At 31.3% G+C, this 15,368-nt stretch overlaps 1 protein-coding gene across 3 annotated transcripts in view; it reads right to left on the reverse strand.

Annotated features, from left to right (window-relative positions):
• Window positions 1-4,147: 4,147 nt before the first annotated feature.
• LOC409714 (serine-rich adhesin for platelets) overlaps window positions 4,148-15,368 on the reverse strand; it is a 58,212-nt gene continuing 46,991 nt past the window's right edge. For 2 of the 3 annotated variants that reach the window (XM_016915879.2, XM_016915878.2), the window contains exons 5-11: window positions 13,938-14,142; window positions 13,374-13,487; window positions 10,940-11,107; window positions 9,740-9,982; window positions 6,733-6,999; window positions 5,785-6,099; window positions 4,148-5,473 (exon numbers count right to left, since the gene is read on the reverse strand). In XM_016915879.2, coding sequence (XP_016771368.2) covers window positions 5,420-5,473; window positions 5,785-6,099; window positions 6,733-6,999; window positions 9,740-9,982; window positions 10,940-11,107; window positions 13,374-13,487; window positions 13,938-14,142 — 1,366 coding nt within the window. In that variant the 3' untranslated portion in view covers window positions 4,148-5,419. The remainder of the gene's footprint in view (window positions 5,474-5,784; window positions 6,100-6,732; window positions 7,000-9,739; window positions 9,983-10,939; window positions 11,108-13,373; window positions 13,488-13,937; window positions 14,143-15,368) is intronic. The other variant, XM_006568042.3, reaches the window with a different exon arrangement.

The raw sequence follows: 15,368 nt of genomic DNA on the forward strand, positions 1-15,368 counted from the left end.
TTTATAGCATAAGTTTTTTTTTTATAAGTCATTTTCAAGGTGTAATATAATAATATGTATCATAGAACAAGTAGAAATAATTTTAAGAAAAGAAATTATGTTGTATCGAGATTATAACTTTTAATTCTATTATTTATAATAGAAATTTTGGATAATGCAACTAATCGAGTTGCATCTTTTATTACTGAATTAATTTGTGTATTTTTGTATAATACAATTTCGTTAAAATTTTTTAAATTATTTGAAGTTAATATTTGTATACATTAATAAGTTAGTGTATACAGTAAATTAGTAAATATTTATATTCTACATGAAAAAAATATTTGTTTTATATGAAACTAAAAAAATGTAGAATAAAATTACATTTACTTTGATGATCTAAAAATGGATTTGATGTAATTGTTGCAATAACTGTACTGACTGAACACCATTTATCATGTTTTATTCGTCAATTTTCAATCTCTATCGTATAATTACACATGATTTTATAACATGGGCATACACATTGATACATTCGTTTCTTCCTGATCCTTTTCATAATTCCTACACGTTCATTCTCGAAGGGGATTCGTTACGAAGGGAAATCTTTTTCTAACTTTCTTTAAGCATACACATTCCTCTTATAATATTTTTATTAGAACATTTATATATAATTAAACATTAATCTTCCTTTTTGGTACGATTGTTACACGCATAGAGTTGTTCCGCAAAATGTGTCCTTTCCAAACATTTTATGCTTTTAATTAGATAATCAAGATTTGATGAGAAATTAATAAAAATTAAAAAAAAAGAAAGAAATTTTCAATTAAAATTTTCGCTCATTCAAAAATATTAACGAAATTCAATGATTACATTGAAAAAAAAAAAAGGACAGCATTTGAAAGAACAACTCAATACGAAATCTGATCCTCTAACGATTAATATTAAGTTAAATAATATTTATTTGGCGCATTAACACTGGTTTTAATCATAATTTTCCCGAATTTTTTTCCACGTTCGTTATTGGATATCACACACACATAGAGTCTTCTATATGGTCACAATGATTGCGAATTAATAATTAGCGATTACATCGTTAAGTAAGAGAAAAATCCTAACATATTTCAATTACGAGATACACATTGTTCCATATTATTAATAATACTATTCAGGAAACAGGGACATATGTTTCTCCAACGCTTACGTCGCATTGTTTATGCTGGGAATAGGTTTTATTCTCGGTAATAAAGCAAAACCATTTTCTTAATTAACAATGGCGTCGCACGAAGTTTGTCCTTCACTCACCCCGAAGAATTTTCCGAGAATTCACGTTTCGTTTCCATCGCTTCGTCAGCAAATGAGATCATTACGCTTATATTCCTATCTCTTTGTCAATTTTCTTTTTTTTTTTTTCTTTTTTTTTTTCCTTTTTACTCTTAGATACAATTTTTAATCTGTAAACTTCTAAATCTTTATAAAGGTTTCTCTTCTAATGTAATCACTTTTAATATATCTAATCCTTTATTTTATGGCAAATGCATTATTGTGATTTACAATATCGTGCAACAATCTCTCTGACTATATATTCGAATGAAAAAAGTTGGAATAGAAGATTATAGTAGTAACGAAAAAAATTTTTTGTTTCGAAGAAGCGACGCATCGAATATGTATAATATAATGTAAATCCACCAAATATCGATGAAATAACATGCTATTTTATTTCGTAATTATTTCATATTATTAAACGACATTTTAAATTATTATTTCCAATAATGTTATTTAAGAATATTCATAAATTATGAATTATAATTTAATAATCGTAATTATTTCAAATTATTAAAGGACATTTTAAATTATTACTTCCAATAATGTTATTTAAAAATATTCATAAATTTGAGATCTTTCTTTGAAATTACATTATCAAAATTTGTACTCGACGTTAAAATTGAAAAATTTCACTAAATTTTGATCGAAAAATCGATAATATTCAAACTATTGTGATTTTAGGAAAAAAGTATATACAAAATAATACAATTCAAGTATAAGTAAAATAAAAGATAAAAGTTTTTGTTGTTCGAAATCGAGTCCAGATTGATTATTATACGATTCTTTCCAAAATTACAACAGTTGAAATTTTTTGATCGTAAAATAGTAATCTTTTTAATTTTAATGTCGAGCGTATATCGTTCATATTTCACAAAAATAACAATATTAAAATAAAATAAATTCAAAATATCGTATTATTTTGATTAAAATTCGATTAAATCCAATAATGGATTTTGCACGAAACTGTGTATAAAATATTGGCGAGAGAATAATTGTATCCTCTTACACGTGTAAATAATTGTCATTGTCATTTAATTTCGATAAATGTTCGATGTTCGTGCTCTTATCGAAGCGTATTAAATTTTTTTTACGATCTCAAATATTTCTATCGTCTTTTCTCTGACAATATTTAAAAAAAAATCACGAGCTTCTTCGTATCTCTTCCAACTATAATATAATTATCAAATTACAATACTATAAAAATGTTAATTAATCGATACTACTATACAGTGTCTAAATAACGGGTTCGATAGAAACTACGAATTAACCCTGTATTCCTGGTTTTATTTTTCGTTTTCGAATTCGTGGTCGAATGTTTCTTCTATTCATCACATTTCGTAGAATCAAATCGTTCGATTTCGAGTATAAGGGATAATTTTGGTTTTATAAGGGAATGCGTCTATATTTTAAATTTCATAACGTGTTATAAAAACACATTGATTGTATTATTCCACAAATTTTGTCGATTTATAATTATTACATATTTTTTATTTTTAGATCGTGTTTTTAAACATTTTGTATTTTAATCAATAAAAATGCAATGATTGCTTCAAGGTTGTGAAATGAAATTTGTACAAACGTACATACATTTTGATTTCTCTGTAATTTGATTTTAAAATTGTTTGATTATTTTAAACGTTTCGTTTTATTAATTTTCATATTTAGACAAGATGATAAATAAACATAAAAAAATATACTTTTCTTTTTTTCAATTCAGATTCGAAGATAAAAATTTTAAAACATAAACGGAGAATTAAATTAATTTTTAAGTTGTATGTACAATTAAAATTCTAGGCACATAATATATAATTATACTCTCAGTTCTCTGCAAATAAATATTTTGTCTATTTTTTTTTTCTTTTCCTTTTAGATCAAGATTAAAATCAAAATTAAAAAATACATTAGTCCATATATAAAATCAATTGCAATTGTTACGTATGAAAGACAAAATATTTACTTTTAACAAAAGACAGGAATTAAACGCGTTACATTATTCGTACAATTCGATTTAAATATACAATTTAAAAATAACAAAAAAAAAATCGTTTCGTTTTATCGAATATCGAGCAAAAATCTGAATCAATAAAACTCGTTTCGCGCAAGAATTAATCCTCGACGGAAAGAATTCTCGAGCCACGTTCACGAAGAAGTCTCGTCGGTCAGAAATAACCGGTCTAAATTGACGATGAATCATTAAACCGATCGTTTATGCTCGTCGCATCGTCCGTGATTGTTTTCAAGCGATAAAAATGCTTCTTCTTCACAGGAGCAATTCAACGGGCATTCAACGAAACCGACAAAATTTATGGGATAATTCTACGCATTCAAATCCGTGTTCGAAGCCGTAAGAAAGTGGGAAAAATGGCGGTTGGCGACGAGCACGTGTTCGACGAGAAATTAAAATGACACGTTTCCGAAAAAAAAAAAAAAAAAAAAAAAGAGCGAACGAAACTTCTTAACGAAAATCTAATACGAAATACGACTAATTTACTCGGTGTATTTTCCGGTTGGTTTCTATGTACAATTATAGAGAGCAACCTGCTACGAATCAAAATATTTGTACAATGACAACAACAACAATAACAATAATAACAATAATACAATAATGTATGTATATATATATATGTATATATTATGTATAATATCTATAAATTGTCCGGGAGAAGAAAAGAGAAAGAGAGATGAAATCGATCCTTGAAATCTTTCTAGATCTTTAGAGATGTGTAAATAAAATTGTAATTCTAAATAATAATTAATACGCGCGTATTATTCCTTTTTACAGTGATTAAAAACGACGCTAAATCACACGTAGGTGAATTCTCGAGGGAATGTTATTATTTTGTTTATTATTTCCTTTTTTTTTTTTTTCATTTTTGTTTCTCTTTTTCTTTTACAAAGCATCACGGTTCATTCTGCTCGTCCAAATTTTCAATCATTCATTATCGCTGTATATACTTGTTTGATTGAAAAGGATAAATCCTTTCGCGTATGACTGATATATTTATCAACTTACTTTTAAATATCCAACTAGATCTAATTATCTTTTTCATATATATATATATATAAATACGTGATATTTAAATATATACGCAATGTGTATAATATATATATATGTATATTAAAATTGACAAAAAGGAGACGAAATTTATGATTAAAAAAGAAAAGCTTTATGAAATCGAATAGGCCTAAGAAATACAAAGTTGAATATATCGTTGACGGATGGTCCGGATATCACAAATTAATTCCTGCCTCTCGATTATTCATTATTCAACGTGTTACCATCTTATTTGTCCTTCTCTCTCGATTAAGATACTTAGAACAAAGTAATCGTTTTAATATTTGCTCTTTTAAATATATAATTTGTATTTTTGGTTCGTATGACACTTTAATTTGAACTTGAATCGAATTTTACAATACTTTAACATTAATTTTTCTGGATAAATTAATAAATATGTATAATTATTAAAATATAAAATTGTATAAATTGATATTTTCAGAATTTAATATTGTTTCATATGTTATTTTATTATTGTAATTTCGTATTATTATCCGGTTCAAAACTTAAAAAATAAATAAATAAAATTACAATTTTATAGATACTCTGTAATCATTTCTTATCATCTTCATGCATTTTAAAACGTTTCTTCCAAATTTTAATTATAAATATCACTTGTGTAAATTCTCCTATTACATAAATATTACGAATATTATTTTACAAAAAAATTTTTTAAAATTTTATTTTATTCAACGACGATACCTTAAAAAAAAAGAACACTGAATTATCAACCGAGAAGAACAGACAAACAGATGGTAAAGAGTGCTTTTTTAAATTTACTAACGTCTCTTACGTCGAAAGGACTAAGCAAAAATCTAAAGCGAAACACGATCTTCGCTATGGTCCACGTATCACAAGTCAATTTCCTTCGTTCGATTTACCATATCTTCCTGCGTCCAGGTAACTAACTGGAACTTTATTCGTTCTTAAAATCTCGCGGTTTTTTCCATCGTCTTCAATGATATTATTTATCGATCACGGATATAGCAGTTCTCTGCCATGACTTACATCTCTATTACGATTCGAATGGTAATTTCTTTACGATCTCGAGTGGTGGATTCACGTAGATTCCAATACACCGCCGGCAAGTTTGGTCGCGTATAAATTTAATGCCTGAAAAAGAAAAAGAAGAAAAGAAAATGAGACATTTTCGTTCAGTATCTTTATAAATGATATTTCACACTTTTCCTGGAGCATAATTAAAAAAAAAAAAAAAACAAAGGATACAAATATATTTTATTTTATTATGATAAACAAGTAAGGAAAAATCCTTTCATTTGCTCGTTCGGTAAGTCGCGCGGAATGGCGCGCTCTAGCGGCTCGATTCACTCGAAACCAGTGCACAATGCCAATCGAAATAAACGAATAAATGAAATGAACGATTCGAAAGGAAACAGGCAGGGCCACGTTAAAAAGTAAATTACCTTGTAAATGAAAGCGTATTGTTCTTTCGTCTTGACAGCCCCAGCACGATCCCGTCTGATAGTGTAAACGACCCTTGGCACGTCCACAGTCCTCGTAATCTCATATTGTCTAATTCCTAGGTCAAGAGCTATTAACGTTCCCGTGCGTCCAGTGCCGGGACTACAGTGGACTACAATGGGTCCAGGGCCACCCCTTTGAAGTGCCCTCGCCTCGAGTAGCACGGCTATCAACCCGGCACCGTCCGATTGCACTCCGTTCACGGGCCACAAATACCAAATGTGGTATACCTCTCGGAACGTGTTCTTCTCCAAATTCTGTAAACAATTATCAATTTTAATCAACAATTTATTCCTTAAATCGAATTCGAATCGGCAAAAAGTGTATTTCGATCTTTCATTCCAATACTTTTTCATTTTTCTAAATTCGTCGTTTCACGTTAAAATGTATTCGAAAATAAATATCTAAAGAATTCGAAATTCAATTCGTGTTCGTATCGTTACATCGATCATAATTATATTCTGATAATTGAAATTTTTAGTCATCACGTTTGGTTCCAGTGACGCGACTGATTCTTCAAATGGTCGATTGCGCGATAATGATGGCTGGGTCCACCATTCAGGTTGATGAGCCTACACATCGTGTTAGGATAGTTGAGCGAAGAAGTGATTTAACGTGAGTTAAAGTGAGTTATAGCGTAACTGGGTTTTAAATCAGGGAAGGAGGGGGGAGGGTATAACGAGAGTGTTAGGATCGAAGAGAAATTGACGATGCGTGGATTTAATGCGTGTTTCAAATTGAAGCTAATTTTATTATTGGATAAAATTGTCGGTGATAAATATTTTTCATATATACTTCGACACTTTGATGATGTAATAATATGATCTTTTGTCACAGATATAAAATATAATTTTTTGGAAAAAAGTTTTCCCCATTTCGTTATCGCTTACGTTCAAATGAAGCGTGGAGATGGCGTATTTTTCTTTGGTTTCCCTCTTCTTCAGGGTGACTTGGAAGTCGCCGTACAAACGTCGACAGTCGGTGACCTCCGAGGGCGGAATATACTCCGTGCACTTTTCCACCCCATTTTCAACGAGATCGGTAAGCATGATAATCACTTTGCTCTGTTGCTCCCATATCATCCTCCAAAAGTCGGTGACAGTCGACTCCATTGGCGCCTGGCAAGCGATGTAATATTTCGTCGCGTTCTTTGGCCCCTGAAAAATCGACAACGAATCAAAAAAAAAAAAAAAAAAAAAGAAACGGAATCAATTTATCAGAAAGACGATCGGAGAAAAATTAATCGTAATCGATGAAACGAAATTTTTCCATCCGATTCGACGAAATTCTAATCCTCGAATTAAAATTAGTGTCGAGCGTATTTCGAGCCGATCGATTACAGTTAGAATCAATTAACATATTCAATAATTGCATTGTGCACAGGATACGATATCAATCGATAATATCGATCAGCGGGGAACGGTCGCTGCTAATTACGAGTCCTAGAGAACGTTGCCCTTTGTGAACGTTCGACGCGCAATTAAACGGATGGGAAAATGGAAATGTTAAAACTGAACTTGAAATCAGTTTGCTCTAAAACTATTCTAACAATTCTAACATTTCCAATATTCGAATAATTGGTGAATAAAGGAGAAGGAGGATTGAAAAAAAAAAGAATCTCGTAGATTGGAAGATGGACGTTAAAATTATTATTAAATTATAATTGCGATTCTAACGTGTAATTGAATTTCGAGGAAACATTTCGCGATATTACGAGGCGATAAAAATTAATTGTTCCGATCGTCGTTGTTTCTATCGGTGCATTATTTAAATCCTTTAATAGCTCGGTGGAAACAGGTGTTAACGTCCGCCCCGCTTCCGCATATTGCCATGCCTCGAGCGACTTATGCAACAGTCATTCCTCGCAATGCATTATGCAACGTCCTTTTCTCACGCAGGCAAAATACCCCGCGTAAACTTTACACACGCGTGCCTTATTAAATCGCTCGAGATGCGTCGACCTAGCTGTTTCAAAAACCGATTTTCTCAGATTAAAAGCGAGATTAAATTTCTTGAGAGAAAAAGAATGGCGAAAAAAATGGTAAAAATGGAGACGATGATAGGAAAAAAAAAAATAAAAAATCGTAAAATCGGGCAAAGAACGGAGAACGCAATTACGAGAGTCGTAATACATCGTTGGAAAACAAATGAGACATCCTCTGCAATTTTCTTGATCAGAGATTAGAATATCGTAATAAGAGACGAGTAAACAGTTTTCAACGTTTAACCTTTGCACTTTTTTTGTTCAATCGAAAGAATTCTAAATGATTCATTCGTTCGGTGAATTTCTTAGCTAATTTAAAATGATTTTAAACAGAAATTAAGATATGAAATTTTTACATTTTTAAAGTCTATATCGTTGTTTCGTGTGATATTTTAATAATAATGTAATTGGCAAGATAAAACGTCGTTTTTCACGTTTCTTATTTTATCGAGAGCAAAACTTACAATTTAAATAATGTGCTCTCACGTTCGCTGTTTATTATTCTTATTTTTCATTCATTCTATATTCTTTTTATACTATTTCTATTTTCATCACTATTTTCCTTCTCTTTATTATAAATTTCTTAAAAAATAAAAATAATTTTGTTATTTAATAACGAAAAACTGCTCTTGAACTCCCAATAACATGTTCTCATATTCATTGTCTATTATTTTTATTTTTTATTTTCTCTTACTATCTTTATTTTCGTCACTATTTTCCTTCTATTATCAATTTCTTAAAGAATAAAAATAATTTCGTTATTTAATAACGAAAAATTGATCTTGAATTCTCAATAACGTGTTCTCACATTCACTATCTATTATTCTTACTTTTTATCTTCTCTTACTATTTTTATTTTCATCACTATTTTCCTTCTCTCTCGTCAATTTCTTAACGAAACTGCTCTTGAACTTTCAATAACGTGTTCTCACATTATTCTTATTTTTTATCTTCTTTTACTATCTCTATTTTCATTACTTTTTTCTTTCGTCCTCAATTTCTTAACGAATAGAAATAATTTCGTTACTTAATAACGAAAAACTCATCTTGAACTAATATCCTAATAACGTGTTCTCATTCACTGTCTATTATTCTTATTTTTTATCTTCTTTTACCATCTTTATTTTCATCACTATTTTCCTTCTCTCTATTGTCAATTTTTAAATAGAAATAATTTCGTTACTTAATAACGAAAAACTGCTCTTGAACTCCTAATAACATGTTCTCATATTCACTGTCTATTATTCTTATTTTTTATCTTTTCTTATTATCTTTATTTTCATCACTATTTTCTTTCTTTCTCTTCGTCAATTTCTTAACAAATAAAAGTAATTTCATTTAATAATGAAAAACTGATCTTGAATTCCTAATAACATGTTCTCATATTCACTGTCTATTATTCTTATTTTTTATCTTTTCTTACTATCTTTATTTTCATCACTATTTTCCTTCTCTCTTCGTCAATTTCTTAACGAATAGAAATAATTTCGTTACTTAATAACTTATCTTCACTCGAACTAATTTCATTACCTTGCTTCCAAAGTTCGAAAACTTTGAAAATAATATTTCTATTCCCACGACTATCAAACTCGAACTAAATTTACTTCGATTCAAGATCACGGTCCAATTTGAAATAGAAAAATCTAACCAATCCATAATATATTAACCTAGAAATCTATTCATGAAGCGATATTTTAATCAAACATAAAATAAATATCGCCGCATCGATCCAAATAAACGATGAAGAGCCACCTCTCGAGTCATCAAAGTGATGAAGTCTAAGAGTCTGAGAGCACTTCGAGAGCGCAAAGGGTTTAATCGTTTCAACGAAACGAAAATCCCCTATGGTAAAATAACCAAATGCCAATAGCCGATTGACAAGCAATCGAACAATCGTTAAAAAATTCACTCACCCGAACGTAACTGGCGTTGATGTACTCGGTAAGAGGATCGTTGTTGACTTTTTGAAGGAGCACCCTTGTCTCAGGAAGCGGTATCACGTTCGCGTATCTGTTCTTCACTTCCGCCCCACCGGGTAGCTCGTCTATCTTCGCCGAGACTTGCGGGATACCGGCGAATTCCTCGTTGATCGCGTTAATGTCGTTACAGAAAGATGAAAGCCCGGCGAAATTCAACGGGTGAGATGGTATTGCGCTCTGCAAAGAGGAACAACACCGTAGAAGAAACCACGTATTTTTCGCCCCGTTTAACGGAGTTGAGCGGAGTTTCCCCTCGGATGTGTTCGACTATTTTTACATCGATCTTCGTAAGAATATTCTCTTCTCAGAGAATAAAAAAAGGAGAAAGTATTGATAACCGTTCGATAATTCAATCGAGATTTTCCTTTTAAATTATTCGCAACGCGACATCCTGGATATAAACTCCTCTAAACTCAATTAAATGTTGAATTTTTTATTGCGTTATTTCGTTTCTTGCTCAAACCTACTATTACGTGAACTATACGTCGATGTTTCTTTTAGATTTTTTTTTTTTTAACTATGAAATAATAGAATTTTTCTTTCTTTTTTTTTTAAAATTATAATATAAAAGAAGTTTAGTAATACAAAGTGGTGCCGTAGTATTTTAAAAATGTGTAGCTTTCTAATAACAACGACTACTACGTTACGGTATCGATTACTACATTTTATAATAATTTATAAAAAAAAAAAAAAAGAAAATAAAGTACTACTGAAAAATAATTTTATTACCTGAATAATTAACTTATATTTACAAGAACGTGTTAAACGTTGGCTACAAACAGAAGAATACGTTTTGGCTAGGATACGATTAAAAAAATACATATTTTTATATTTATATATGAGAAGATATTATTAATTATCGTATTACAATCAATCTACTATTCCTATAATTTCGAATTCTTTTTTAAAAAATTGCTATCTTGAAAAATAATTATCTAAATTTACTCATTTATATTTTTCTTCTTCCTTCACAGATAAATATCTTATTCGTCTTTGTTCATTTACATATCTCTTTGTCAAAAAAAAAAAGTGTCTTTTAAAAAAAATTTTTATTGCTCGCCAATCGTAATTCTATTCATTTAATATTCATATCAACTTTTATCTTTTATCTTACGAAATCTCAACGAAACTCACCGAATCTTCGAAAGTCGGATTCCCATAGCTTCTTTTCGAAGACCTCGCCACTCCTTTGCGTCTGACGCTGTTGTACGCGGAAACACTGTCAAGGCTGTAAGCGTCCAAAGACACTGGCCGACATCGTTCGCCATAGTTGAACCTCGTTTGCCTTTTCCTCATAATGAACTGCAAATCATTTTTCAATTTTTTTATACACCGCCGTCCTTCTCTCTCTCTCTCTTTCTCAATAGAGCTCCTTATCGCTTTGCAAATTAATCATTCGTGAAAGAAAGAAAAAAAAGCGTATGTAAATATCTTCCGTTTCGAGCGAGTTTTGTCCGAAGAAAATTTCCTCTCGTAGAAAAAATCAAATCTTTCGATCTTACTGGAAACACGGTTACGTAGGTAATGCACGGAACATCCGCTCGAAGGCAAACCTGTAATTCTTGCATCCGCGAATAAAGGTATTATCGCGGGCTACGCCTACAGTTTTTCTTTTCTCGTCGAATAAAAAATCAAGCTCTATTTTTCGTCGAACCAGAAATAACTGGCATTAGTTTGAGATATCTTTCTCTATCCATCTATTGCTTTGTGATATCGTTCCATTTGGTATCAAAATATATGGCGAGAATTAGACAAATTTAATTTGATTCTTCATTTTGTATACGAGACAAAATCTGAATAGTGAATAATTTTCCTTTTTCTTTTTTTTCCATTTCTCGATAAAATTAAATTAATTATAAAGAGTATTGGTACTCGATAAAAATTAAATGTTATTTCATTTTTTGTATATTTCTTTTCTTTCTTCCATTTCAACGACGTTTCAAAAGAGTCGTAAATTTTTTTTTGCCCAACTTGATTGATATTCTTAGCTTACTTTTAAAATATTCGTCTGATTCATCATCGACCATTGCCTCCCCCCTCCCTTGAATATTCCGTGCATTACGATACGATACGATGACAATTCGAGTAGAAATTTTCGAAACAAAGAGATCTCCGTCCAATTGACAAATCTCTTCCCTTCTCTTTCTCTTTCTACGACGATACAACTCGTCATCTCGCTCGAATCGAACGAAAAGAATCGGTTGTTCCACGGGAAGAAGAAAAGAAAGGATGTTCGCGTTATATGTCGAGCGATATGGCGGAGACACGTCTCGATTTCGACATTGGGACACGCGTGCATGGTGCGCGCGAGGAGAAAACCAATGAGCGGTGTACGGTTGATCCGTAATAGCCGATTCAAGGACGAGCGTCGTGGCAACGAAACAACAACAGCGAGCGACAACGTGCACGATTGTTCTTCTTTCTCTTTTTCTTTCGAGCAACCGATATTTTTTTTAGGATTTTTCCAAGGCTCGGCCTTTTTTTTTCCCTTTCAACGTAAACGTTGTTTTCTCACTGCGTGAAAAAAGCGCAAACGTGCAAACACACACACACACGTACGTACATACACGTATTTATCATTAGTTGTTTTTTTTACGTACACTGGGAATAAATCACAAATGTGGACGGATGAATACGTAACATCGTGCGAAATGAGCTTAACGAGTAAGCACGACGACGGCCTTTTAGATAGTATAGATCTTTGCCGACCTGCGCAACTGAATCCTCGTTTCATTAGTTTCTTTCTTGAATAGTTTTTTTTTTCTTTTGAATATATATTCAAAAAAGAGTGCCAGCCCATATGTAACGAATTTGAATAGGAATTTATATACAGTTAAAATTATTTACACGCGAAGTTGGAAAGCAATTTTTCCCTCGAAATCAATCCATCTGTTTACGTTTTCCATAATCCAGTTCCATCTGGATGAAATAAATATCTATATAAATAATATATTCGATGGATAATAAGCCAATGGATAATAATTTGATATATTTAAAGATTTTTTTTCTTTTTGCATCATGTTTAAAGATTGATTTCTCTTTAAAGTAAGATTGAAAAAATTGCTCTTGCATATATATCGCCATTATTTTATTAACGAAAAGCGTTAACAAAATAATTTAGTTCTATGAAATAAATATGGAAAAGTAAATCGAAATATTCATCCGTCCTAAAATGACGGTAGATTGTACGTATCACGAGAATGCTTGATAAAAATTGAAAAAATATTAATTATTGAAAAATGAATCTTTATAAGATGAAATATATTTTTGAATAAAATTGTATTCAAGAATATATATATAAAGATATAAACTTGAAATCTGTATAAATATTCAATATGTTATTCTATTATTATTTTTCTACAAGATTTTTCCAAAGATTGAAATAGTTGAATTAAAATTAAAACAATATCCTGAGGAAATAATTTTCACTTTGATTTTTGTAAAAAAAAGGAAAAAAACAAACATTTTTATTACTCGACAAAAAGGTTCTCTTGTCGAGAATAATAGAATATCATCGAAATGGATTTCATTGATTTTCAAGGAAGGAAAAATAAAAAAAGATTTTTACCAGAAGACCGGCCAAAAGAACCAGGCAAATCAAGGCAACTGAGGAGACCACGATGGCCGCCACTGCGTTTCCGGAGTCCGGAATCGTTTCCTGTACCAGAAGAAATCTCTGAATCTGAAAAGAGCGGGTCAGTCGGCGGAATAGGTTAACTGTATCGTAATCGTGTACATCGATTTAATTTCAGTCAATCTTTCAAACACGTGGTGCACAAACTACGAGTTTCTACGAGTGCAAAAATCAAATTATCGAAACTATACATCATTTATATAAATAAGTGAAGATACGCAAGATTCTTAAATTTGTCTTAAAAAAAAAAAGAAAAACAAAGAGGTTATAATTTAAACGATTAAAAACGATTATTCGTCATCTCGTAAGAGAATAAATTCGAGGAAGAATTATAATTTGTGAGAGAAAAATGTGTTATTAGTAAAAAAAAATAAACACGAGAGAAGAGTATTAAGAATTTTTCGCAAAGAATTACGAAAGAAAAGAGACCAAGATCGAGTTACTTTGTATAACAATAAAAACTGTTCGTCGACCAACTGTAAGATAAACTCAACTTACTTTAATCGGGAACGTGATTCGATCACGCGATTCCTCGTACAAGCTGGGTAAAATTTTTGTCATATTCATGTCGAACTTTCCCTTTTCATCCACCACGTAAACTAGTATCGACGTCATATCCGTCGACGACGACGACGACGGAGTCGAATCCGACGATTCCTGGCACGGATTTTCATGGAGGATAATTTGCTCGTCCGATACCGATCTGCGAAAGACAGAATTCCTATATATTATTCTCTCCTAAGCCTTTTGTGTATACAACGAAGCAATAAACTGTACTTGTTCATTAGTGGAAAGAAAAACGGGAGGAAACACGTTTATTTTCACATGTGTCTTTGTTTCTATTTGATATGTTATCTCATATATCGATCCTATTCGAATTATTGTATATATTATTATAAGTTATTATTATATTATTATAGACTCTTCTATTATATTGGGTTGGCAACTAAGTAATTGCGGATTTTTTTTAGAAAATCAAAGACAATTTTTTCATGGAAATAACTTTATTCTGTAATATGTTGCCCATTTTGATCAATGACCTTTTGCCATGTTTCAGGCAGCATCATAATCCCACGTTCATAAAACTTCTGGTTTTTATTAGCAAAAAACTGAATCAGGTACGATTTGATATCATCATCATTATTGAAATTTTTACCATTCAAGGAGTTTTGTAAAGATCGAAACAAAAAGTAATCAGATGGTGCAAGATCAGGACTATATGGTGGATGTGGCAAAACATTTCAACCAAGCTCTAATAATTTTTGCCGAGTGACCAAAGATGTGTGTGGCCTTGCATTGTCATGATGGAATACAACATCTTTTCGATTTGTCAATTCGGGCCGCTTTTCTTCAACTGCATTGTTTAATTTCGTTAGTTGTTCAATGTAGACAACAGAATTGATCGTTCGGTTGGATGGTAGAGTTCAAAATAGACAATTCCTTTGTAATCCCACCAAACTGATAACAAAACCTTCTTTTGACGAATACCAGCTTTTGATGTTGTTTGAGCTGGTTCACGTGGCCTGCTCCACGATCTTTTCCGCTTGATATTGTTGCAAACAACCCATTTTTCATCGCCAGTTATCAGTCGTTTTAAAAATGGATCATTTTCATTACGTTTCTTTAGCAAATCGTAGCTGTTAATGCGTTGCGTTAAATGCTTTTCTTTCAGTTCGTGAGGAATCCATGTATCGAGTTTTTGAACATAGCCAAGTTGTTTTAAGTGGTTTTCAATGCATGTATGTGATACATGAAGCTTCTCTGCAATCTCACGAGTTGTACTGTGACGATCCGAATCGATTATTGCTTTGATTAGGTTGTCATCAACTGGACGATCAGAGCGTTTTTCGTCTTTGAGTGAAAAATCACCAGAACGAAATTTGTCAAACCAATTTTGACACGTTCTTTTAAGGCTTCATCGCCATAAAC

This window comes from Apis mellifera, linkage group LG13, assembly GCF_003254395.2.
Source record: "Apis mellifera strain DH4 linkage group LG13, Amel_HAv3.1, whole genome shotgun sequence".
NCBI classification, from domain to species: domain Eukaryota; kingdom Metazoa; phylum Arthropoda; class Insecta; order Hymenoptera; family Apidae; genus Apis; species Apis mellifera.